Source organism: Hydractinia symbiolongicarpus, chromosome 4, assembly GCF_029227915.1.
Source record: "Hydractinia symbiolongicarpus strain clone_291-10 chromosome 4, HSymV2.1, whole genome shotgun sequence".
Classification (NCBI taxonomy): domain Eukaryota; kingdom Metazoa; phylum Cnidaria; class Hydrozoa; order Anthoathecata; family Hydractiniidae; genus Hydractinia; species Hydractinia symbiolongicarpus.
The window spans coordinates 12,225,501-12,249,168 of NC_079878.1; the positions used below are offsets into that span (position 1 = coordinate 12,225,501).

Sequence of the window (23,668 nt, forward strand, 5' to 3'; positions counted from 1 at the left end):
ACGATTAAAGCTATCAGCTTCCTGTTAATCTTGACACCACGCTAACCACCGCTTCTTGCCAGCGTGATATGTGCGGCTTAGTTTGATTTAATAACATTTAGAAGAGAAGATATTAATGCCAATAATTTCTTACTTTTTACCATTTGGCTTTCTGATCAAATCCCAGCAATTTATCTATATATTTGTTATATCTGATAATACATGTATCTCTTAATGTATTAAATTAATAACGAAATAAATCTTGCTTTTAAATGAGCAATTTACTGTCTAAAGTTTCTCATGGGACTTATACTATTTTGGTTAACAGATAAGTTTTAATTAAAGGTTGGTTTCCATTATGAATAAAACTTTAAACTGAATCCACACGCAGGCAATTTTTGTGGGTCAATGCAAATTAAAATAGTTGTGCAAATTTAGACTACTTTTTGAGAAGAGGCGTCGATAAGCAAGAGGTAAAGGAAAATAAGATTCCAATTTATTCAAACTAAATAAAAACCTTAAAAGAATAGCAATAAAATAAGGCTAGCTAGTTGGCTTCTGCTCTCAAAGTTTATAGCCAAAATCTTTTGGTGTGTCTAAGATTTGTAAGTAATTAAAAAACGTGATGATTTATTTATTATAAATGCGAAAACTTACAGAAAATAAATATAATTTTATAGATACAAAGTATTTAGAAGAGATAAAGGTCAAAAAGAGACCAACAAACCTCACACCATCACATCCAAACCTTCGTGAGCGTAGCCTGATCGTAGCATATTCCCCCATCGCCGTTTTGAGACCGCAAAGAACTTGGATTGGTGCAAATATCAAGCCTTGTGATTCTTCCATTTCGTGTAATCGCTCAAAACAAATCTTGTAAAAATGGTTTCGGCTGGGACTCTGAAGTAAAGCTACAACGCTGCAGAAATTCCGAAAATATAGCTGTAGCGCAACCCTTTTGAACACACAGAATACGCTTATTATTATAACAGAGAAAGAACGAGTAGAGAATTTCCCTACTTGACAAATGCTTTTGGAGGCTTAACAGGTAACATAAATTGAAGTTTCATTGTAATTTATAAGAAGTAAGGCAACTAAATGTGTGAGATGCGCCGCAGAAACAATATCATGTGCTGTAGGATGTAATGCCAGAAATGATTATCCCACTTTTAACATCTTTACCTATTAGATTTCGTAATGTAACCTTAAATAGATCAATCCTCCATCATCCAATAAACCTAAATGCAATGCATCAACATTGACAGATAAGCCAGTCAAAGTTTTTCGGCAACGGAACCAAAATCGTGTTGTTTTGTAAAAAGGTTGGTTGAATTACAGTTTTTCCAGGGTCACACACACCGAGCATTTTATCCAGCAGTTTTAAGTACTAATCATTAGCCTGTGAAAAAGTCGATCGGTGGCCATCACAATAACAAGAAATATATTCCATTGTTTTCGAATGTGTAAGAATAGTCAATGATAAATAATTTAGCACTCACAAAGATGTAAACAAGGCTGGTAATTATAAATAACAGACTGACTTATTCTTGGATTTACTGTGTCGTCGTTCAGAAAAGTTTTTAGGTGAAAATTTGCCGTTTTTTATGTAAAAAGAATCAAATTTTTGTTAAATTACGACTACTTTTAATATTAAAACATCTTTAGTTTTTGTTCAGAACTTTTTTCTTATCATGATAGCTGTTACATCTAAAATTGAATAATAGTGAGGACGCTTCATGAGGCTGACCAAGCCACTCGATCCGACCAAGCTATCCTTATGACACTCCAGGGTTTGTTTTTTTCAAGCCAAATTTCAACACCAAATTTTGCTTGAGGCCAATGTTTCTAATTTTTTCTCAATTACAGGCAACTGTTGCTTGTTATCTATCAACTCGGTTAAAATTAAAAATTTTCTTGCTTAGCTAGGCTAGTGCGCTAAGATTTAGATACAATATCAGTAAGAAACCAATGCTGTTTTATCTCTCTTTATGCCCTTTTTCTTTTCTTATTTACTCACAACTTCTGCCTCACTCTTGCTTACTAGTTGCTTCATATTTTAAGAGAGCCGCGCGTGGTTTATAAAAGGCTACTTTTAAAAAAGAATGTATGTCGAGAGTTTACTGTATTACAAAGCATAATTTTGTAATGACACGCAATTTAAAAGGGACGTAGAATATTTCCAAGACCTTTCATAGAACTTGTTTCAAATACAGTCGCGAAGTCAAAAGCTGGTTATATATATTAGCAACTTCCGGTAAGTACGGATATAAAAATTAAAATGCGGGATTGGTAATTCTATTTTGATTCTTTTTTCAGAAAAAATATTTCCTTGCACTATTAATCTGTAACTTGTTGCTAAGGGTTACACAATGTATTGTTTCAAATAATTTATGAAGTTCTTTATCAATTTTACTTTTTAGGTAGCTACTTCGTATTATGTGGATGGAAATGAGTTTATGGCTGAAAATGGCATGATTTTAAACCACGTAACCTACATGTGACCAAAAAAAAACTCAATTTATCCTCGAATATTAACAATGGCCTTCCAAGATTTCGGGCATTTATAATTTTGGCAAGCACAATTTTCCACAACTTTCACCATCTTCTTCTGCATTCGAAATTTACTAACTCTCGTATCTGTTCGATTTTTTCTTTTGCACAGCATCCAGACAACTTTCTCGACTAATTTACCTGGACCACACGCGACACACGTTGAAGTGTCGTTGTCCAAATATTTTGACTGTTTATTTTGTTTCGGTATGGCCACTGACTGGCACAAGCCACCACATAAATTATTTCTGATGTAGACGGGGAAGCAACCCTTCTCTCGAACAATATGTGTGTAAGGTATTGCACCACAATCTCTATTTAGTAGAATATGTCCAATGTAGTTGACAGAATATGTCTGGTTACCAACGAAGAAATTATCTCTGTATCTGTATACTTCATTACTTTCTGAATCTTCTGCTAAGAGTAGGGGAACGTTTGTCAATACAAGTCCATATACAACTAAAGCTGCCTTCATTTTTTGAAAGCTGTCGAGCATGCGAATACAATTCAGGAAAGAAAATTATACAAACGTCCTGCTAAAACTGCCGCAACACAAGGATTAGATTGTACTTAAATTGTTATGTTATTTACTTTCCACCTGAGTACGATTCTCTGTTCATATATTTACGCTTCGTGTTGGAACTACTCTACAATAGCATTAACACGCTATATACATTAAAGCTTTTTATAGATGTATGACGTAACGATAACATCAGATCATAAACAAATTTCGGCGTCCGTAAGAGTTTGTTTGTTTGTTTACTTTCGATTTCCTTGGTATTGCACAATATCTAAATAAAAATTAAATACAACAGGTAATCATTGTGAACTCTTTTTAATCTTTGGCTTCCATATCACCCCAGTTGCGGATATGCCGCTATGGATAAAAATTGAGTATATTCTAGTCTCTTCCCTGTTCAAAACAAGGTTGATTAAGTAGGAAAGAAGATCAAATTACCGCCTGGTCTAGGTACGTTATGGACCACACAGGGCAAGAACACATGGCGACCTAGAATCATTCTGACAATTACAGCTCTATTAGTTTAAGTGGCTTTGTAATTTTTAGATTACATTCTGGATTAATATAGTTGTGTTGTTAATATCTTTTTTCCCATTTAATTTAGCAAAATGGTAGCCGGGTTGTTTTGTCGTTCCATTGAACACAAGGCGGTGGTTAAGTGCACAGCGTAGGCATGTTCAGCAAGTGCCAATACAACAGTCACGGGTCAATCCATACAAGGTTAGGGAAATTGGGTAAGCAATGCCGATGTGCATCTAATGCATACATTCAGAATAGCAAGAGCCACAGCTAGTTAACACACGCCATGTGGAAAAAATTGGATTAGAAAAATGTATACATTTAGAACACAGGATCCACATTGATAACAGTGTTTCCGACGCTGAAGAAACAAACACATTGCTGATCGTAATTTTTTTAATTTCAAATAAAATTACTTATTAATTAGATAAAAGAAAAAAGTAACATATTGAAACTTCAGTATAAATACACGCATAATAGACAAACCTGATATTTATCCATGGAACGTCTTACATGATTTAGGATGATTATTCATAATTTTGTACAAAACGCATATCATGTTTACATAACATGTTCAACTGTATTTTTCATAAACCATATTACATGCCTTGTAAGTAAGTCAGCTCATCTATGTAGCGTCTTATATCATTATTTAGCCTGTATATCCTCAATCGAATAAGTCAGTTCATATTTGTTGGAACTTCTTCATCTAAGTGGTATCCTATGTGCTACGTTCAAAAGTTGTTGAATTTCCGCGCCCGAAGGCGTAGGAAATTCTTTAAAACCGTCGTTTTTTTCTTTCGGAGCATTTTTTGAGAAAAAATCGACCCTGGGATTTCACGTTGGTCCGTCACAGATGTAAACTTCGTACCCAAGCTCCTTAACTACTGGGAAGTCTAGTATTGACGCTTCAGGCCAAAATTGGTATTTGTTTTCGACAAAATTTGGCACAGTTAACAAAAAAAGTATGCTGAACATAATGGTGGCATAATAATTTTGAGTTTTGTCACCTAAATGTCATTTTAGGCCAAAATTGGTCAAAAAGTTAGAACTACTTTATTTTCAACAAAATTTGGAACAGTTAACAAATAAAGTATGCTGAACATGATGGACATCAAAATTTTGATTTCTTGTTACCTAAATGTCATTTTAGGCCAAAATTGGTCCAAAAATTAAAACTACTTTATTTTTGACAAATTTTGGCACAATTAACAAAAAAAGTATGGTGAACATGATGGTGACATCAAAATTTCGGTTTTTTGCCACCTTAAATGTCATTTTAGGCCAAAATTGGTCCAAAAATTAAAACTACTTCATTTTCAACAAAAATTGGCAAAGTTAACAAAAAAGTATGCTGACATAATGGTGACATCAAAATTTTGATTTTTGTCACCTAAATGCCATTTTAGGCCAAAATTGGTCCAAAAATTAAAACTACTTCATTTCCAACAAAAATTGGCAAAGTTAACAAAAAAAGTATGCTGAACATAATGGTGACATCAAAATTTTGATTTTTGTCACCTAAATGCCATTTTAGACCAAAATTGGTCCAAAAATTAAAACCACTTCATTTTCGGCTAAATCTGGCACGGTTAACAAATAAAGTATGCTGAAAATGATGATGGTACAAAAGTTTGATTTTTTGTCACCTAAATGTCATTTAAGGCCAAAATTTATCCAAAAATTAAAACTGCTTTATTTTCGACAAAAATTGACACAGTTAATAAAAAAAGTATGCTGAAAATGATGGTTACATCAAAATTTTGATTTTTTGTCAACTAATGCCGTTTAAGACCATAAACATCTCAATCGCAAGACTTTCAACCATGAATGATAGGCTGTATTTTTTGTTAGCAATTTCTTTTAAAATGTGAGTTTATTATGACACGTTTCGTTTTGTTTGCGTTTGTTGTTAGATATAATGTCACTTATGGGCTTTATCTTCAGAGGTTCATGCACCAAGCCCCTTCGAATGTTTGGCACAATAACACAACGAATTAGCAGGTTTTCATCAAATATTTTGGTAGCGCGCGGAAATTCTTAGAGCCCCCAGGGCTTCTTGTTCATATTTCTTTCTCTATATCGTCCTATAATCCATGTTAATAACTTAATTTTACATTCCCTATTATAGTTCCTAAATGCTTTTTGGTACGTTTTCTGCTGGTTTATGCTCTTATCAAAGCGGTGCCGTTTATTTTTATTAATGACGTTATTCTATATACGCCAATGCAGTACCCTTGTTCGTGCAAAGGCCAATATTTTTATATACAACGCTCTAAATTATTGATCAGCAGAAAAGTTCATATTGGTCTATAGACCGCCTATTTTTTTTATTTAGGGTGATTCCCATAAATGCAGAACATCACTTCTTAGTATGTTGTCACATAACGGATTTATGCTAATTATAGAGTATTGATATAAAAAGCAATGTTTTTATCACACAAATATTAGAGGACGTTATTTCCTCACACTGAGAGAGTTATATCATTTAATTGTTGACAAGTGCACTTTAAATGTTTTCTCATAATGCTCTTTTGCTATGCTGCATAGTTATGACACTTACTCAGTTTTTATATTTATCTATTTGGCACTTGTATGCTGAATATTTAGGTCCTATGAATCTTACAGCTTTGAATAATGGCTATTACTTGAAACTACCCCTACAAATCTCTATGAAATCCTTATAATTGGGAAATTATATTAACTTTCGTAAGGATTATCCTTAGGACTTAAAACCAATCATGTTAGGCTATAACTGTGAAGAAAACATCTGTTGAAATTTACTGGTGTTTAAAACAATTTGTAACCACAATATGACAGGTTTTTTCATACTGATTTTGTAAATTGTTGATAAGAAGACATGTGTGTCCATTCAGTGTTTTGGGCGAAATAATTATATTAAAAAATTAATTACAAAGTGGTGTAGTTCACAATATACCAAATTTCTCCAGTACATCGATTCTATAAATTTTGATTTTATTCATTAGATAGCTGAAAAGCAAAAATAGATTTAAATTTCATTTCATACAAGAAGACGTGGGCAATATTTTGTGTCTGCCTTTGTTTATAAATTTCATTAGAATAAAACTGTTACGTAATTTTTAGCTCGGTACACACTTTTCAATGTAGTCCTACTTTAACGATGCCGATCATGACAAAAAAACTGGACACTAATGGATCAAGATTGCTGGTAACGGAAATTCTACTTGTTTTTATTTAAAAAATAAAAAAATAACCGAATGCAGTTACAATATTGCAACAAAATACACTAAATATTTAAAAAGAAAACATATTTTTTTTCAATTGCTACTTACAGAATCTTTACAATACCAAATTCATGCACATTAAGTCGCTGTCTGGACTGGATTAATTCGCGTAGCTTTTTATAGCTGCAGAGCTAATTAGTGAACTAATTGTCTCGTAAATTAAAATAACTGGGTCGACTTATATTGACGTCAAAAACTATTTCACACTAGTGAACTTTACGACAGTTGCCCTTTTCTCTTTTAATGGTGAATCTAAGAAGGAAATTAGTGTTGGATAAGGATTTTGCGAAAGGATAAACATCACTTCTTCTGATAGTCGTCACGTTAATCCGATTATTGAAATGAGTCTCAGTTTAATTAAAACAGATTTCCGGTAGTATGCTCATGTGAGATTAGTATCGAAATTAACGAGAGAATTTCTAGGTGTAGGTTTGTCAAACAGCGAAAATATATCTATGAACAATACTGTTCTTGTCTTTTGAAGATAAAAACAATTTCTATGACAGTATGTGATTATCTGTATCTTATTATGTGCAATATCTACGGATATTATGCCCTAATATCGTCAAAAAATAAGGCTTTCTCGAAAAAGAGATTAGAGGACACTGGCATTCATGTGTCTTAAACATGTCAAGTTTTCTACGAATGGCATCATCATTGCGCATTTAATGCATTCAAAGGGTAGTTTTCACTGCTACAATGTCTTGTACGCAACATTGCACAATTTATTGTAGCAACTAGTGTACAATTTAGTACTTATATACAAGAAGAATATAAATAGTTTACACTTCAGTTTCGATAATCCTAAAGTGTACAGAATACAAAAGATATATTAGTTTCTTGTGTAAGTGATTTAATAGGAACCTGCTACTAGTTTCTTCAAATCAAACTGATTTGACTTAAAAAAACAAAAAAAAACAGTTGACATCTGATGTCACAATATATTGTACATCGTGGTTACCTCTGTACAATATCTTGTACGAGAATATACAATTTTGTACAGTTAATTGTATACATCAATATATTGTAGCAGTGGAAACTATCCTTAATATGCGGAATTCAATACCTAACTGAGAGTTGTTTGTTTTGTTTTTTTCAATATTTGTTTGTAAAAAAATAGCTGCACTTAACTTAATGAGCCACAAATATGAATGTGGGAAAATTGTTATTTTCTGTTACCGGAATTATGGTTAGCAAAGTACTCAACCTCGAATTTAAGGATTAAGATATGCGAGGGTGAAAGGAATTAGATTGACGTGGTAAAAAGGAAAATTGTTCAAGTTCCATACGCATTATTGGCAATAAATGTGGTAAGGACTGGTGCATTATTTTTGATTACAGCCATTACAGCTAGTCTCTTTTACAGTATGTTTTAAGATAATACCCCTTTTTTGGCATAATTTTTTGAAAAGATATGCAATATTGTTACAATGTAAACTGTATTGTCAATCTGTACCTAGAAATATTATCCGAGGTCAAACGTTTATGCAATTTCTATATATATATACTTCCTAAGTGGATTTTAAATTCTGATTAAATAGTAGCGTGGAGTAATTGCTTGTCGGTAATTAAGAATAATCTGCCAAGCACGTGCATATTTTTGGAGCAGGAAATATAAACTGATGTCCAGGGATACGAAACGGCGAAAGTCAGATATTGATATTTCTCCTTCCAAAAATTGATAGCTACGTTATCTTTCAGTTGTTTTTTCTTTTTGGCAGCAAAATAAGCTACAAAATACAATACGTAACTGTAAAATCGAAAGTTTCTTTTGATGAGGAACCAAGACAACCCAAGTGACTGTATTTGTTAAAAATGCTATACTAAATAGCCTTTAGGTATAATTATTACCTCTAAAAAGATTTTAAAGTTACTATTGTTGTTTTAACTGGTTTTATATGTAATAATTTGGTATTTTTCTGTGCAAAAGTTTTAAAAAAAATAGCTAGATAGCTAGGTTAAAAAGAAAAGTTTAAAGTTTCTTTTACCAAAAAACTTGATTTAAAGTCAAGATAAGTGGTCATGTAGAATAAATTATGGCATCAAATGTTTGTAAGGTACTTTTCGGTCGTTTTTGATTATGTTTGTGTGTCGATATGATATACAAGATGATTGAAGTTGTTTTGATCCTTATTGTCCTTATTTATTTTACTCTGTGCAATGCTCCACTTCCGTGTAAGTCACGAAAGTAAGAAATCAACTTCTCATTTTTAAGCCCCTTTCACAATGCATAATTGACATAGATTTTCGCTACCTTATTTCCGTATCGCTAACTTGTTCAAACATGTATGGACACAAACGCTTTTAATACTTTTTCAGAAACAGAAAAAAAATATTACCTTTGATTTTGATCATAAATTATTTTAGCATGTTTCTTCGCGATGTAAAGGTGAAGCAAAAATTATTAGGAAATTTCAATCCAAATTATTTCCGCAGGATATAGATATATTAACTACTTTTTTGGCATCACTCCATCGGATATATGGATAGACATCCGTTTCATATTTCCTAGTACGACCATAATGCTTCTTACGACAAAAAGAAAAAAACAATTTGCATGTGCGAATTATGGAAAAAATACATTATTTCGATGCATTGCAACTTTTCTAATGAACGATAACGCTTGATGAACATTAAAATCCTGGTACAATGACTCACTCAATTATATTTATTAATGATATCCTGCTTCGTTGCTTAGCTTCCCCCTGTGCTGAAGTTGGGATTTTCATGTGAAGTAATTTCATATATTAGGTTCATAAAAACAAGTCTAAAATCAACACAATATTATCACTAAATAAGCACCTTTTGACGTCAGATTAAGTTGACATTTACATGCAAAAAATTGACATAGCTAGATATCTGGGTCAAAGAAAAGTTCAAAGTTTCTTTTAGCAAAAAACGTGATTTAAAAGCAAGATAAGTTATTATGTAGAATAAATTATGGATAGCGAATGTTGTAAGGTGCTTTTCTGTCGTTTTCAGTTATATTTGGGTGTCAGTACGATATCTAAGATCATCGATGTTGTTTTGATCCTCATTGTTCATGAACATTTATATATAAATGCAACTCACTAAAGTCAAAAATCAACAGCCTGTTTTGAATTTGCCTTCCCGACCTATCCTTTCTGCAATCGGTACACCAACCTATAACATAGCCAAATTCTTGGTCGAAATGTTGGTTTGGTGGTACTTTTCATCCAACATCAAATCGAAGTCCCTAAATCCATCCGTTGTTTTTCAGGAATGAATGAACTCTTTATCGTTCGAGTGTTTTTAAAAGCAGTTCCACAAATCTAAAATTTTGCTTCATCCAACATGCATTTTTTCATCCAACATTTCTTTCAACACGGGAAAAAATGTTGGATGAAATGTTGGACTGGTTTGTTCCCGCCTTTCTTGTTTAGACGTTGTAGATGATATATTTTTTATTTTTTTGTCAGCTGATCAAGTGGAATTATTCAGAGATTTTATGAATACTAAACATCCCAAAAGGGGGAGAACAATTCTTTTTCCTTTTTAGATGTTAAAGTAGATATGAAAGATAATAGATTTGTTACTGGTGTATATCATAAACCAACTTTTATTGGGGTTTATACAATTTTCTTGTCCTTTTTATACCATTTCCTTACAAATATGGTTTGGTGTATTCTTTTTTTGTTTTTGTTTTACATTGGTGTCAGAGTTGTCTAAATTTCACCTTGAAGTAAACATTTCTGAATGATATTTATCTAGGAATGGTTATCCACGTAATTTTATTAACACGTGCGCTAAAAGATTTTTTGAAAAGAACGCAGTACGCATACCTAATTTGTTGTATCTAACCTTGTTGTACCTAAGAAGGTTCTTACTGTATTTTCTTATTTAGAGTCTCCCTCATTACAGGCCAGGACACGGCTTTGAAAATACTTTAGCAAACAGTTGTTTTAAAGCCGTCTTTAAGGCTGTCTGTCGTGTTTTGTTTTAGGGATAAACTTCTCGGGTTCCTTCTTTTCGGAGTATTGTATATAAATTTTTGTGTAGTGACTACAACACGTTGGAGAAACTATACCGCACCTGTAAGTAAGGTCTTGTGAGCATCTTTTGCAAAATGATTCCTCTCAATGAAATAAAGTTGTGTTGCAACATATCAAGTTTTAAGAATAATCCTAATGAATTTCCCCTTAATAATAAGGATTTTATAAGAATTTTTAGGCAGTATTCTCGGAAAATGGTTAAAGACTCTCAGAGGTATGGAGCCTAAAATTTCACATGCGAGTGTCTAAAAAGCCAGTAAGTGTCATACCCATGCATCATATCCCTCACGCCAGGAACAGCTGTAAATAATTTTAAGTTATTAAATTAAAAATATATAATTATTTTCGCGTGTTTCTTGGCGATGTAAAAGTCAAGCGAAAATAATAGAAAAATTCCAATCAAAATTATTTCCGCAGGATATGGATATATTAACTACTTTCCTGGAGTCAATCCATCGGATATATGGTGAGACATCCGATGCGCATTACCTAGTATGGCCAACACTTTTGGCAACAGAAGAAAAAAATAACATTTGCATTTGACCTCCATGTCATTAGGTGTCCGTGTCAAAAAGCGTAAAAATGGAAGCTTCTCAAGGGAAGCAGTAACAATAGTTTTACCATGTCGATATCTTTTTTTGAAAATAATGAACAAAATTCTACCACATGGCTTATTTCATTCCAATTAAAAATGAAAAAAAAGCTTTATATGACCAAAAAGTTTTATAAGGAATATTTTATAAGGCGTTTTTAAAGAAAATTGTAGAAAATATAATCGACTTGTCACAGACAGTCACAGTTAGTGTATTAGAGACTAGTTGTTAAACCCGTGGAAGAATCCACTCAAATCCACCTTTTAAAATTTATTGTGATTCTTATTTATCACAAAACAACTTGTTATTTCATTAAAATGGCTGAAAATAAAACATTTTATACAAAATAGACAGGAGCAAAAAAAAAGGTGCTAAAACATGTAAAACAACAAACCTTTGATGATTTTTTTTTGCAGATATAAAATTTGATCTTTGCTTCATTCCTAAAACCGTTCAAAAACCTTTTTTCCCCTCACGTTTCTCTCTGTATATTGTACCTTTTATACATCATCCTGTCCGACAACATTATTAAAGATTTGAACCACGCGCTTGCTGCTTAAATCTACGGAACTATTAATACTCGTAAATATTATTTTATACGCTATAAAATTTGGCACTTTTTCCTAAAGCAGTACATTCTACACAGCTGGGTGTTTTCTTAAAATAGAAGCAAACACTGACACTCGCCGAAGCAGTACTTCTCCAATAATAAATCGAGTTAAAATTTTATCAATAAACACTAAACCACAAAAATAGTTTTAATTATAGCTTTATGTCAATAACACTACTCACCCAGTGCAACTTTTTTTCTTCCAAGTTTTGTATATCTTACGATAATCATTAAATAATCATATTCTAAAGTTTTTATGGAAAAGACATATACAGTTAGATTTATGTTCAAATAAGCTGTGGAAAACAACAGTTCGTTGCTTACATATTTATTTTTAAAAAAAATAAGGTCTGAAACTCTCCAATAATAATGGAGCATTGTTGACGGACTGATCAACTTTGAGACGACATGACGGAAGAGAAACACTCACACTACCTAGTAAGTACCATGATTTACTGTTTACTCTGCTATTCTAAAGCTTAGCTAGCCAAATTCTGGGTAGATATTATTTGCCGCTTGTTCTCCATACACTCCCAATTTTCCATTTCCTGATGAAATCGACCACATGATCCTTCATCATGTATAATTTTGGTGTTACTGATGCATTAGAAAAGGTTGATCTGTATTACACCATCAGTGTTTTGATAACTGTATCTGTAATATAATTTAAAAAAAGAACATTAAGCTGTGCTATAGAAAAATCAAAATATGTGTGGTGTGGCTATATAATACCCCAGTTCTCAATTTTTTTATATATATCTTCTTCTTTAGCAGAGCAAGTTTAATTGTTTTTTCAATAGCTATGTTTGGAAAGATAATTTAAACAAAGCAATTTACCTAATTCATAACGTTTGTTGTCATCAAAGTATTGTGTTGAATTAATCAACTGACTACATTTTGAATAGTGGTGGAAGAACAGCTTAAAGTGACTGCTAATCTCTATTGCCTCCATATGAACATCCGTGGCACCAACACTCAAGGAAACTAGCAAAATTGGAATACTGTTACACAGCTTTAGAATGGTATGTACCTAAATGAAAGTCATTTTGATATTAAAATAAAAATCACAGGAACCTACAGTTAGTGGTTTACCTCCACTGAAGGGTACGTAGAATATGCTTTAATAATACTGCTAGTGTTGAACTTTACCTTAAGCAATTTGTTGAAATCATTGCCTACAAAAGATTTGCCATGATATGCTGACATTCTGCTCCCAATTTTTTCAACTTCTCTCCAATTGTCTGACACACGGAGCAGTATTTTTCACAGGAGATAAAAGTGTGACTAAAGTGATGCATGTTTGCTTTAATAAATGAGTTTAAATACTTATACCTTTTCCTTTAATTTTCTTTTTAAATGTTCCAATCTTGGTTCAAAAATGTTACGTAATTCGTCTTCCTTTTCAGGGCACTTCAAAACATTGGTGCTACGAATTAGCGGAGTTCGAATTAAGCAGTTCAAAATATAAGACTTTATTAAACCAAACTCAAGGGACTTGGTAATTTTTCGAAATAACGGAAAGTTTGAATTAAGCGGCATTCGAATTACCGGACGTCTACTGTATGTGTAGATATATTTGAATATCCAAATTTGAGCCAATAAATTATGTTGACTATTTCAGAAACAAAAAACAAAACAAAAAAATAATTGTCCCTACTCTTGCACCAGCAGTCATAAATTCTATACCACATTAGGTAACGTGGATTTAGTCATTTTGGTTTTTACAACACAAAGAGCTGCTTCTTCAAAATCTCTGAGGATTTTACTTTCCTTGTCAATGCTATAAACCTCACTTAGTAAACGTGGTTCTGTTGTTTTTGGTTTCTGATCAGTGAGAAGGTGTAAGTTTTTTATCAGTTAAGTTATTGTTGCGGCAAAGTCAGGAGAAACAAGTGTGAAACATATTGGACATTTTGAACTTTCTAAAAGTTGACCTTCAACTGTTGGTATAAAACGTCTGTAACAGAGAGAATGCTGGCATGTGGCTAATAAAACTGGTGCTTTCATTATAGATTTAGAGGAGGGACAAGCACAGATCTATATGTTAATTGTTCTTGTTCTTGTTTTTTAAAATTGTTTGTAAAGTTCATCATTTGTTTCATCTAGTTTTTCGTAAATTTTGGAAGATACAGTCTTTGTCCAGTATGCATTTGTAGTAGTGTAATACCGACCTGTTGAAAGTCTTCTTTTAGGCCGACCTCCTTTTTTGTTTGACACAGATATGTTCGCACACAGTACAGTTTATATCCGTATGTTCTTTGCAAGCAAACAACTCATGGTTGCTTGTGCTTTTGCGTTTGCCATACCGAAAAAGTCTAGCATAACATTTATTGCAAATTTGTGCAGGGAGCTATGTTGGTTAGAGGTCTACTATATGTTTAAATATCTCTATGCAAAAACATGTAAGCACTTTAAAAAATTTCACTAAATAAAAGTAGAATGCGCAGTTTTTCTAAAAATATATAGCTTGTTGGCCGGAAAACTTTTGTTTGGGTAATTTTTTGCTCAGAATTTGTGAATTTTTTTTTACTAGAACTTGCTACATCTCAGGGGCCTTTTGTAACCACAACAAAAGCAAGCGCGATAAAGATTATGTTTTTAACTTCCCCTGGCCTCATATACCATGGCAAAACGTTTGGTATATTTTTATATGTATAATGCCGTTTGTCCCAAAAATTGTTGTTTGCAAATGCAAATGTGATGACGTTATTTTTACCGCTTAGTTGCGGCTGTTATGAAATTTTAAAATTTCCCGCTTCCAGGCGAACATGAATGACCGTGTCAGATTACCGTTCATCGTGAGTCATGCCTGGTAATGGTATATGAGCAACCTGACCGAACAAGCGCTAAATCGGTAATATGCGTTTTCTTATTATTTCTTTGCTTTGGTACTCATTCTCAAAATGTAGATTTTCATGAACAAAAGCGTTACAAACGAGTGCAACTACCATGGCAAATGGTTTTACTACTGAGGTTGGTTTTCATTTCAGCTTCCTGAGCTGCAGCTCGAAATAAATAATATCTGCGCGCGTGCATTGGAGTTTGTTTTTAGTGGCAGCGGAGGCTGTACTTTCGCAGCCTTGGAAATTAAGATGGCAAACCAAATTGTTAAGTTTTTCTTCAATTAATCAAAATTCCAAAAACTGCTACCTTTAGTAACATTGACGACATTGAGATATTGATCGTTGTTATGCGTGCAACATTTTTTGCTGTTATATATAATTAACTTGGACTTAAGTTTAATTTATATTGGAAGTTCTACAAATAACTTATTTTGCAAAAAAAAATTACTGTAACTTTTTCAGCTGACGGGGTAACACCGGGTTGTAGCCTGTCTTTTTATTTTGGCCGAAGTGGCAGGAAATTTTTTTTTGCAAAAATTATTACACCCGAAATGTTGTATCGCTGTACGTGTTCCGCTGAATTTGTGACACACCGTATGCTGACACTTAGCATTCCACACGAAACGCCGAGTCGCCAAGGTAGTTCATGGTCATGCTATGGACATACAAAATAGCAAATGCGATCTATTTATATGGACCCACTACACGAATTCTTGTGTACTAGTAGTTATCAATAGTATCTAATCCTGTGAACTAATATCTACAGGAGATTTTACTGTGAACAGGAGTTCACTGTGGACTTCACTGTGAACATTTGTGTTTAAATTGCGAAAATCTAATATAGAAATAGTTGAGATAACCACTTGTGGCGACAATTATCTTACTGATTGTAGTACAATAGCCTTATTTCGTGTGTTCAGAATGGTTTCGTGCAGCTTTATTATACCTGAAGTTATATATTGAAAATATACCACCATTGATAACAGGCGTTAGAATCTTATCAAATTTACTAAAATCAAACGAACGTTGTTGTGGAGGCAAAATATCTACCTAACCATAGGCATACTGTCTGGCATAACAGGTATCCCATATTCTTGTTATTCCATCTAGTTCTGAATTTTTCAATAACCCGGAGTATAGATTGCCAGATCATTTATAACATTTCAAAATCCAAGGTCTCCTAATTAGTCATTCACTAATGCCATCAGTCATTCACAGTCCACTGGTTTCCAGTGCTATCTTAACCTCTTCTTATCGGGTCCCATTTCATCTTCTTCATCTCTTTTTCTCTTCCCTGGGACGCGCATTAAATGATAATTTTCCTTCAGGAAGGATATCAATGTTTTCGGTAACAGCAATTTGTCAATTTGTTCAAATTCGACAATTTCTAATATTTTTCTTCTGCACAACTCTTTCAGTTTTCCACCTGAAGAACCAAAGAATGGAAATAGAAATAAAACACTTGTCGAGCACGCGAACTCGTGGATTCATTCACGAGCCAACGCTCGTTCAAGACGAGTTCGCCATCATGCATATTTCGGTCACCCCATTGTCGTGCACCATACATACTCTTACATTCCTATGTCGTGTATTTCTCGCACAAAGACTTGCTATCATTTTGAATAAAAAAACGGGTAATATTATAATAAAATCGAAAACAAAACCTCTGTAAACGTACCTTTCACAGCATACGAAACACGTTTGGTTGATCCGTAAACGTCAAAGACAACGTATAAATCTTGATCGGCCGGCACACCAGTTTGTATCTTCAAAAGACGTTTGTTATCATGGTAAAAATGCAATTCACCATTAGGTCGAACTTGCAGACCTGTCAATAAATCACATTTTAAAACATACTGAGCAATTTTTAAGTTTAAAAAAATGGTCAACATAAGTCAAACGGAAGTCAAACGGAAAATAGCGATCCCTGAACCAAAACAAAAAAAAAAGGTTACTCACCAACAACATCATTTACAGATAGTGAATGCAAATTTAAATTTATCTTGGTCTCTTTTTGATAATGATGTATAGTATGACCTGACCAAATCCAAAATTTTTTTGTATTCTCTTTATTTCCGATGAAATCAGTCAATGCACGGAGTTTACCCATTTCCAGGCCATCGGGACAGTACGTTGTAACTCCAAAACGCTGTAAAAAATACAAATATTGCTATATATACAATACAATATCGTATATAGTTTGTGTTTGTTTCTTTCAACTCTGGCTATACATGTTTTTCTATTGAAAAAAACATGAAGTCTGGTTTCCATTAAATCATTTAGGGTTGCAGCAACAAGGCATTAAAGATGGAGGTTGGTAATTTCTTTAAAGTGAAAGTTGGGGAGGGTGTTAATAAATTGAAATGGGTAAGTTTTTTAATTCATACACCTGTAAAAGGATAGGCAGTTTAGCTGCATGTACACCTGCATTCCTTATGATGTTTTAAAGACTTGAAATATGAACATTTTAATTTCCTTCGTTTCAGAATTCTACAACTATTTTCTCAATCTGGATAATTTTAGAATGTCTAATTTTGGTTGCTAGTTTTAATATGGAGGGTTTTAATTAATTTATATGCGTGATAAAATTTCCCTAAATTTGGTGTCGTTCCTCCTACAATTATGTTACCAGAAGTATGCAAGAAGTCTTAAAAAGCCTTTACAATGCAGGGAATATTGATTTTACATGCATTTCACAGTTTTTAAAAAGTTATGCAGCACTGATTATTAGACCTAACCTTTTTTTATCAATATTAAAAAACACCGCTAGACATTAGCACACACAAAAAACGAATTACACCCATACAATGCATAATATATACATAATTATTTATTTATTTTGCTAAAAACTGTTTAAATAACACAAAACTTACCAGTGAGCCTGCCCATTTATCCTCTTTAGCTTCAATTCTTAACTGAAATATTTCAGAGTTTTTTACATGCAAAGGTCGTGAACTAAAAGTAACACCATGATCAAAGCTATCTCCAGTTCTTTCAGCTACTTGCCTGTTGTTAGATAAACATACATTTTTTCCGCAGTTTAAATGAAATACCATTGAAGAGTCATCTTTTTGCATTTCATTTCACTATAAAAGCATTGTAAAATTTAAAGAGAATCTCATTTTGTAAAGATTGAAATAAGTTTATTTAATGTTTAGCAAACACTAGCAATTTGTTATAGACATATCCAGTGTGTATAATTGGTCTTATAACAAAAACGAATTAGACAAAGGTGAACTTGACAGATATTGGATCCCACTAACAAAAAATTTCTATTATATATAATTAACAAATTATATAAGAGCTATTTTTTGTAACAGTACGAGAAACGTTTCCGTTGGTTAAGATTTTATAGCTGTTTGAATATTTGCTCTTTTTGGACCATTTTAACACATTTCTGGGTCCTCTGTTTAAAATTATATCAATCAGATTTTTTCGTTGTATCTTCTTTTATTTCATATGGATTCTGTGTTAATCTCTGAGTTCTATGGATTGTTGATTTAGTTAAAATTTATAGTTTAAAACCACCTATAGCACCTGTTTTTTAAAAAAATGGACCAAATCCCTTACTTTGAGGCCAAAATTTGGTTGCCATATTTCTGTACAACTTAATGTTTTCTTGTAGAAAAAAAAAAAGAAAATACAGCTAACTGGAAACAAATTTGTATGCTTCAGTAATGAGAACAGAGGGTTCAACGTTGAAGTACAACTTACACCACTTGTAGAAATTTAAATATGGCTGTACTAATTACGAAAAGGCTTATTCTGTATTTTAAGTTCCCATTGGGTTCCAATATACAACATTTGGGCCATGCCATAGAAAAGTTTGGATGTTAATGTTTTAACAGGATTCTTACACATGTATAAGTAAAAAATCTGAAAATGTAAAGGTAATAAATTGCAGAATTTAGGTGAAAAAACTTTTTTACTGTGGTTAGTAAAATCTTGTATATCTTTAAATCTAAAGTACATGCAAACCACGAACACCGCCACATTAGATAGCCATTTTGAAAACAGATAGTTAATAATAAAATAATTATTTAATTTTTTCTTTATCAGTTGCATAAATTAGTTTAATACATTAGCTTGTAAACAAATATGGCCAAGTTACTCACTAAAAACTTTTGCTTTTCCTTGTATTAAAAGAAAGTGATGATCAATCGCTCATAATTATGTTTTAATATTGACAAAAAGCACATATGTATTTGTTTTGATTTGATAAAGGCACTGTTTGTTTATATATATTACGTATTAATTATGTTACTACACAACAAGCATAATTATTAAATAATTGTTTTAAATATGGTAAATTTTTGTGAATAAATCACAAGACTGCCACGTTTTATCAGAATAAAATGGGTGAAAGTTGGCAGTCAGAGCATAAAGATGGCTTGGATGGGGAGTCCTTGCGTATATATTTAACACTAATTTTGAGCTACAGAGACTCAATTAGGGTCTGCGCTTTACCAGACAACTACGTGCAACAATCAACAGTCCACACAGCATGCCTTCTCCCTGATTTCCCTTACATGGCTTGGGTTAACCCAGGGATATAGCAACATTTACTCGGCCATATCGAATCAGTGCTAAGAGTAATCGAACCCTTGGTTCCTACGCTAAGTGAAAAAGTTATAACCACTAAGAAATTTTTGGTTGTATAAACTGAAAATCAATGCATAGTTATGTCAACATCACTTGTCAAAACAAGAATTATGTAGGCTAAACATGTCTTCCTATTAAACAGGATGGTCATTAACTGTTAATTAACAGCAAGGCATCAAGCCTTGTATTGGAAAAGTCCTGTACATATATGTAACTTTAAAACAAAATGGCAGATATATGTTTAAATACCTGATGCCATTGATACCTTGATGAACTACTCCATGACGATTGACACAACCGAACTTAAAGCACTTGTGATATGGTATCTCAAACAAACTTTGTCAAAAAAATTTGTTGGTGTCAGGTTTTCAGATAAGCTTCATTTCATAAAATTTGATTATTAAATATATAGATATTAAAGTTATAGACAACTTGGCTTATAAAAGTTTTTTCCCACAATATGCAAGCATTTTTTGTGGCGCCATAGATTAGTGGTTATAGCACTCATACTCTTTGCAGGAGACTGGGGTTTGATTCCTCTTGACGGTGATTAAAACATGGGCGAGTGAAGGTTATCATAGCCCCGGTTAACCCAAGCCATGTGAGGGAAATTGGAAAGATGGCACACTGTGTGGGCCGTTGGATATTGCTGGGACTTGTCTAGTAGAGCGTGGGCCTTAAATGGGTCTGCGTAGCTCAAAATGAGCATTAAATACCGGTATTACTAAACTATGGAACTACCCAGAACCACCCAGAATCAGCCAGAACCACCCAAAATCACCCAGAACCACCCAGAATCAGCCAGAGCCACCCAGAATCAGCCAGACAGACAGACAGTGCAGCTCAGACTCAGACTCAGACAGCTAGCTATAATTGCCCACCAAAAGAACCCATGCTTCATACCTTAGACGTGTACTACGATAAGGCTTTTAAAACTTGTATATGCACGCTCAGCTAGTTAATTATACGACATGGATTATAGCAACAAAGAATACCTGATGCTATTCGACCTTCTGGATAAAGAGAAGGTAAAGTTTAAACAAAAAATGTCACAGCACTTTTTTCTAACAACCATAGTAAACAAGTAATGTCCTTCGCTGCTCAATACTGCCATTATCCAACAGTTACAAATTACTACGTACAGGATTCTTCGATGTGATACGGTGCCATTGCTAAATTTCGGCTAGCCTCGGATGTTGTATGTTTTCATTCAAAAAAAGTGTTTAAAACTTCTGAAAAAAACTATTTCGACTTTATTATTTTGGCTAACTCGTGATGACGTATTAATTTAACATGTAAATATTCCTATACAATTAATATGTGGTGCTCTGGGCGCAATATTTTAATAAAACTTTCATGCGACGAGAACATCCCCCAAACTTTTTAAAATACCGATTTTTTCTTTGAAGAAAAAGTGCGGGTGCCTACAATTCTGAACGCTATTCTGTAAGGACAACACAAAGACACTATTAATAAGGTCATGATGCACTATAAAATTTCTTAAAAAAGGAGCATTCTAAGTTAAACATTTCATTCATTCTTGTTTCGTTTATTAAAAAAATCTTCATGCTTTTCTTCTACGCCGATGGTGATTGTCAAAAAGCACATTTTGAGGAAACCCAGACAGTCGGTGTCTTTGTTGTCGCGAAAACATCTTAGAAAAAATCATTTTTTTCCTGGAAGAGGTATTGCCGCATTGTTTTTCTTTACTTTTTTGTAGACTTATAAATGTAATCTCTTTTATAGCAACCGGCTCAATCCATCCAGGAATCATTTAAAACTTTTACTAATAAAAAGGTATACCTTCGTATATGTTTTAAACGAACACGGGAATAGTGTTTTACATTTATGTACTTATGTATATTTATTCCTAGAACAAGGGAATAAACACTAAGCCCTGGGGGCTCTAAGAATTTCCGCGCGCTACCACAAAATTTGATGAAAACCTGCTAATTTGTTGTGTTATTGTGCCAAACATTCGAAGGGGTTTGGTGCATGAACCTCTGAAGATAAAGCCCATCAGTGACATTATATCTTACAACAAACGCAAACAAAACGAAACGTGTCATAATAAACTCACATTTTAAAAGAAATTGGTAACAAAAAATACAGCCTATCATTCATGGTTGAAAGTCTTGCGATTGAAACGGCATTAGTTGACAAAAAATCAAAATTTTGATGTGACCATCATTTTCAGCATACTTTTTTTATTAACTGTGTCAATTTTTGTCGAAAATAAAGCAGTTTTAATTTTTGGATAAATTTTGGCCTGAAATGACATTTTGGTGACAAAAAATCAAACTTTTGTACCATCATCATTTCAGCATACTTTATTTGTTTACTGTGCCAGATTTAGTCGAAAATGAAGTGGTTTTAATTTTTGGACCAATTTTGGCCTAAAATGGCATTAAGGTAAGAAGAAATCAAAATTTTGATGTCACCATCATGTTCAGCATACTTTATTTGTTTACTGTGCCAAATTTTGTTAAAAATAAAGTAGTTTTAATTTTTGGACCAATTTTGGCCTGAAATGACATTTAGGTAAGAAGAAATCAAAATTTTGATGTCACCATCATGTTCAGCATACTTTATTTGTTAACTGTTCCAAATTTTGTTGAAAATAAAGTAGTTCTAATTTTTGGACCAATTTTGGCCTGAAATGACATTTAGGTGACAAAAATCAAAATTATTATGTCACCATTATGTTCAGCATACTTTTTTTTTGTTAACTGTGCCAAATTTTGTCAAAAACAAATACCAATTTTGTCCTGAAGCGTCAATACTAGACTTCCCAGTAGTTAAGGAGCTTGGGTACGAAGTTTACATCTGTGACAGACTAACGTGAAATCCCAGGGTCGATTTTTTCTCAAAAAATGCTCCGAAAGAAAAAAACGACGGTTTTAAAGAATTTCCTACGCCTTCGGGCGCGGAAATTCAATAATACTGCAGCTTTCATCTTTTCCAAAATAAATAAATAATACTGACTCGAGCCTTTTCTTCAATTCAGATGCAGGACCACCGAAAGGTATTTCATATTATCTTAGTACCAGTCTAAGATCTTTTTTTTTTATATTTGCCTACTTTCACGTCCATATGCTATTCTTAATTATAGGTACGGTAACATCTGCGACATATTTGGTAAATAATGATCGGAATTCACTTGATTCAATTATGGCCGACGATAATGGTGTGTACAAAATTATTGGAACCCCCACCAATTATTTCTTCTACGCCGATGGTGATTGTCAAAAAGCACATTTTGAGGAGCAGCAATGGTTTGTTAAAAAAAGAGTGGGCAAGAAGTACACCAATGAAGCCGTAGAGAAGGAGAAAATATTCGCTTTGGTTCGAACATATCGTCGTCACTCTGTTCAAAAGAGCTTTACAAACACGATATGCCCCGCATAAAAAGCATCACAACTGAAAAATTTATGAAATATTGCCTCGTTATCAACGCGTGGTCTGGCGAAGAATCGACAGACTTTCGTATAGCATGTCACGGTAATGCAAAACGGAATACTGCAAGGTCGACACCATTTATCAGAACAGAGAAAAAAGTTCTAAAGCTAATGGAAGACGATTTGCAAAAAGGAAATAGACCAGAAAGTACTTATGATCAAGGGATAGACAATTCTGGAGGACCATTTCGATGTTCTTTGCAATCAAAAACTATTATTACCAGTTTTCTATTTTAACTCTGGCTTAAACGTTGAAATACAAACAAAATTATTTAGAACTTAATGTTTTTAAGGTGTATAACATACAGCAGAGCATTGGCAGAATTTGTTGTACGAATAATAAGACAGATGTTAAAGAAGATAAGCTGCTAAAGGCTGTTGTGGAAATAACCCGGGAAGAACAAAAATTTATTCGCAACATAGTGTTCACACCAGACGAATATATTGTCACCGCTTTCGATGACCAACAGTTGAACGACATCGAGAAATTGTGCGTAAATCAAAACAAAATAATTGTGATGGATACCACATTCAATGTGTGTGATATGTGGCTTACAGATATCGGCTATCAAAACCTCCGACTTGTAAACGACAAAGGTAATCATCCTTGGTTTTATGGTCCCATCCTTTTGCATATGAGAAAAACGCCCGAAACATTTTCACGTTTTGCAACAGAATTTCTTTTAGCCAACAGCAAAATACATAGCCTAACTTT

General features: G+C 33.2%; 2 protein-coding genes across 2 annotated transcripts; both read right to left on the reverse strand.

Annotated features, from left to right (window-relative positions):
• Nucleotides 1-1,864: 1,864 nt before the first annotated feature.
• Nucleotides 1,865-22,276, reverse strand: LOC130641322 (uncharacterized). Its single transcript, XM_057448071.1, has 2 exons — nt 22,066-22,276; nt 1,865-4,578 (listed from the first exon to the last, which is right to left on the reverse strand). Exon 2 carries the CDS (start codon nt 3,023-3,025, stop codon nt 2,498-2,500), a length of 528 nt encoding a protein of 175 aa, XP_057304054.1. The 5' UTR covers nt 3,026-4,578; nt 22,066-22,276; the 3' UTR covers nt 1,865-2,497.
• On the reverse strand, nt 15,558-18,001 carry LOC130641321 (neuralized-like protein 4). Its single transcript, XM_057448070.1, has 4 exons — nt 17,767-18,001; nt 16,853-17,042; nt 16,572-16,721; nt 15,558-16,319 (listed from the first exon to the last, which is right to left on the reverse strand). The coding sequence occupies exons 1-4, from the start codon at nt 17,968-17,970 to the stop codon at nt 16,129-16,131; spliced, it is 735 nt and encodes a 244-aa protein (XP_057304053.1). The 5' UTR covers nt 17,971-18,001; the 3' UTR covers nt 15,558-16,128.
• Nucleotides 22,277-23,668: the final 1,392 nt, after the last annotated feature.

Bases quoted from the DNA above. Each gene is read 5' to 3' on its own strand.
- LOC130641322 (XM_057448071.1), bottom strand. From the start codon at position 3,025: ATGCTCGACAGCTTTCAAAAAATGAAGGCAGCTTTAGTTGTATATGGA.
- LOC130641321 (XM_057448070.1), bottom strand. From the start codon at position 17,970: ATGCAAAAAGATGACTCTTCAATGGTATTTCATTTAAACTGCGGAAAA. The intron at 17,043-17,766 runs GTAAGTTTTGTG...TATTTTTTACAG, and splicing joins ATAAATGGGCAGGCTCACTG to CGTTTTGGAGTTACAACGTA. The intron at 16,320-16,571 runs GTACGTTTACAG...TTGGTTCTTCAG, and splicing joins TGTTTCGTATGCTGTGAAAG to GTGGAAAACTGAAAGAGTTG.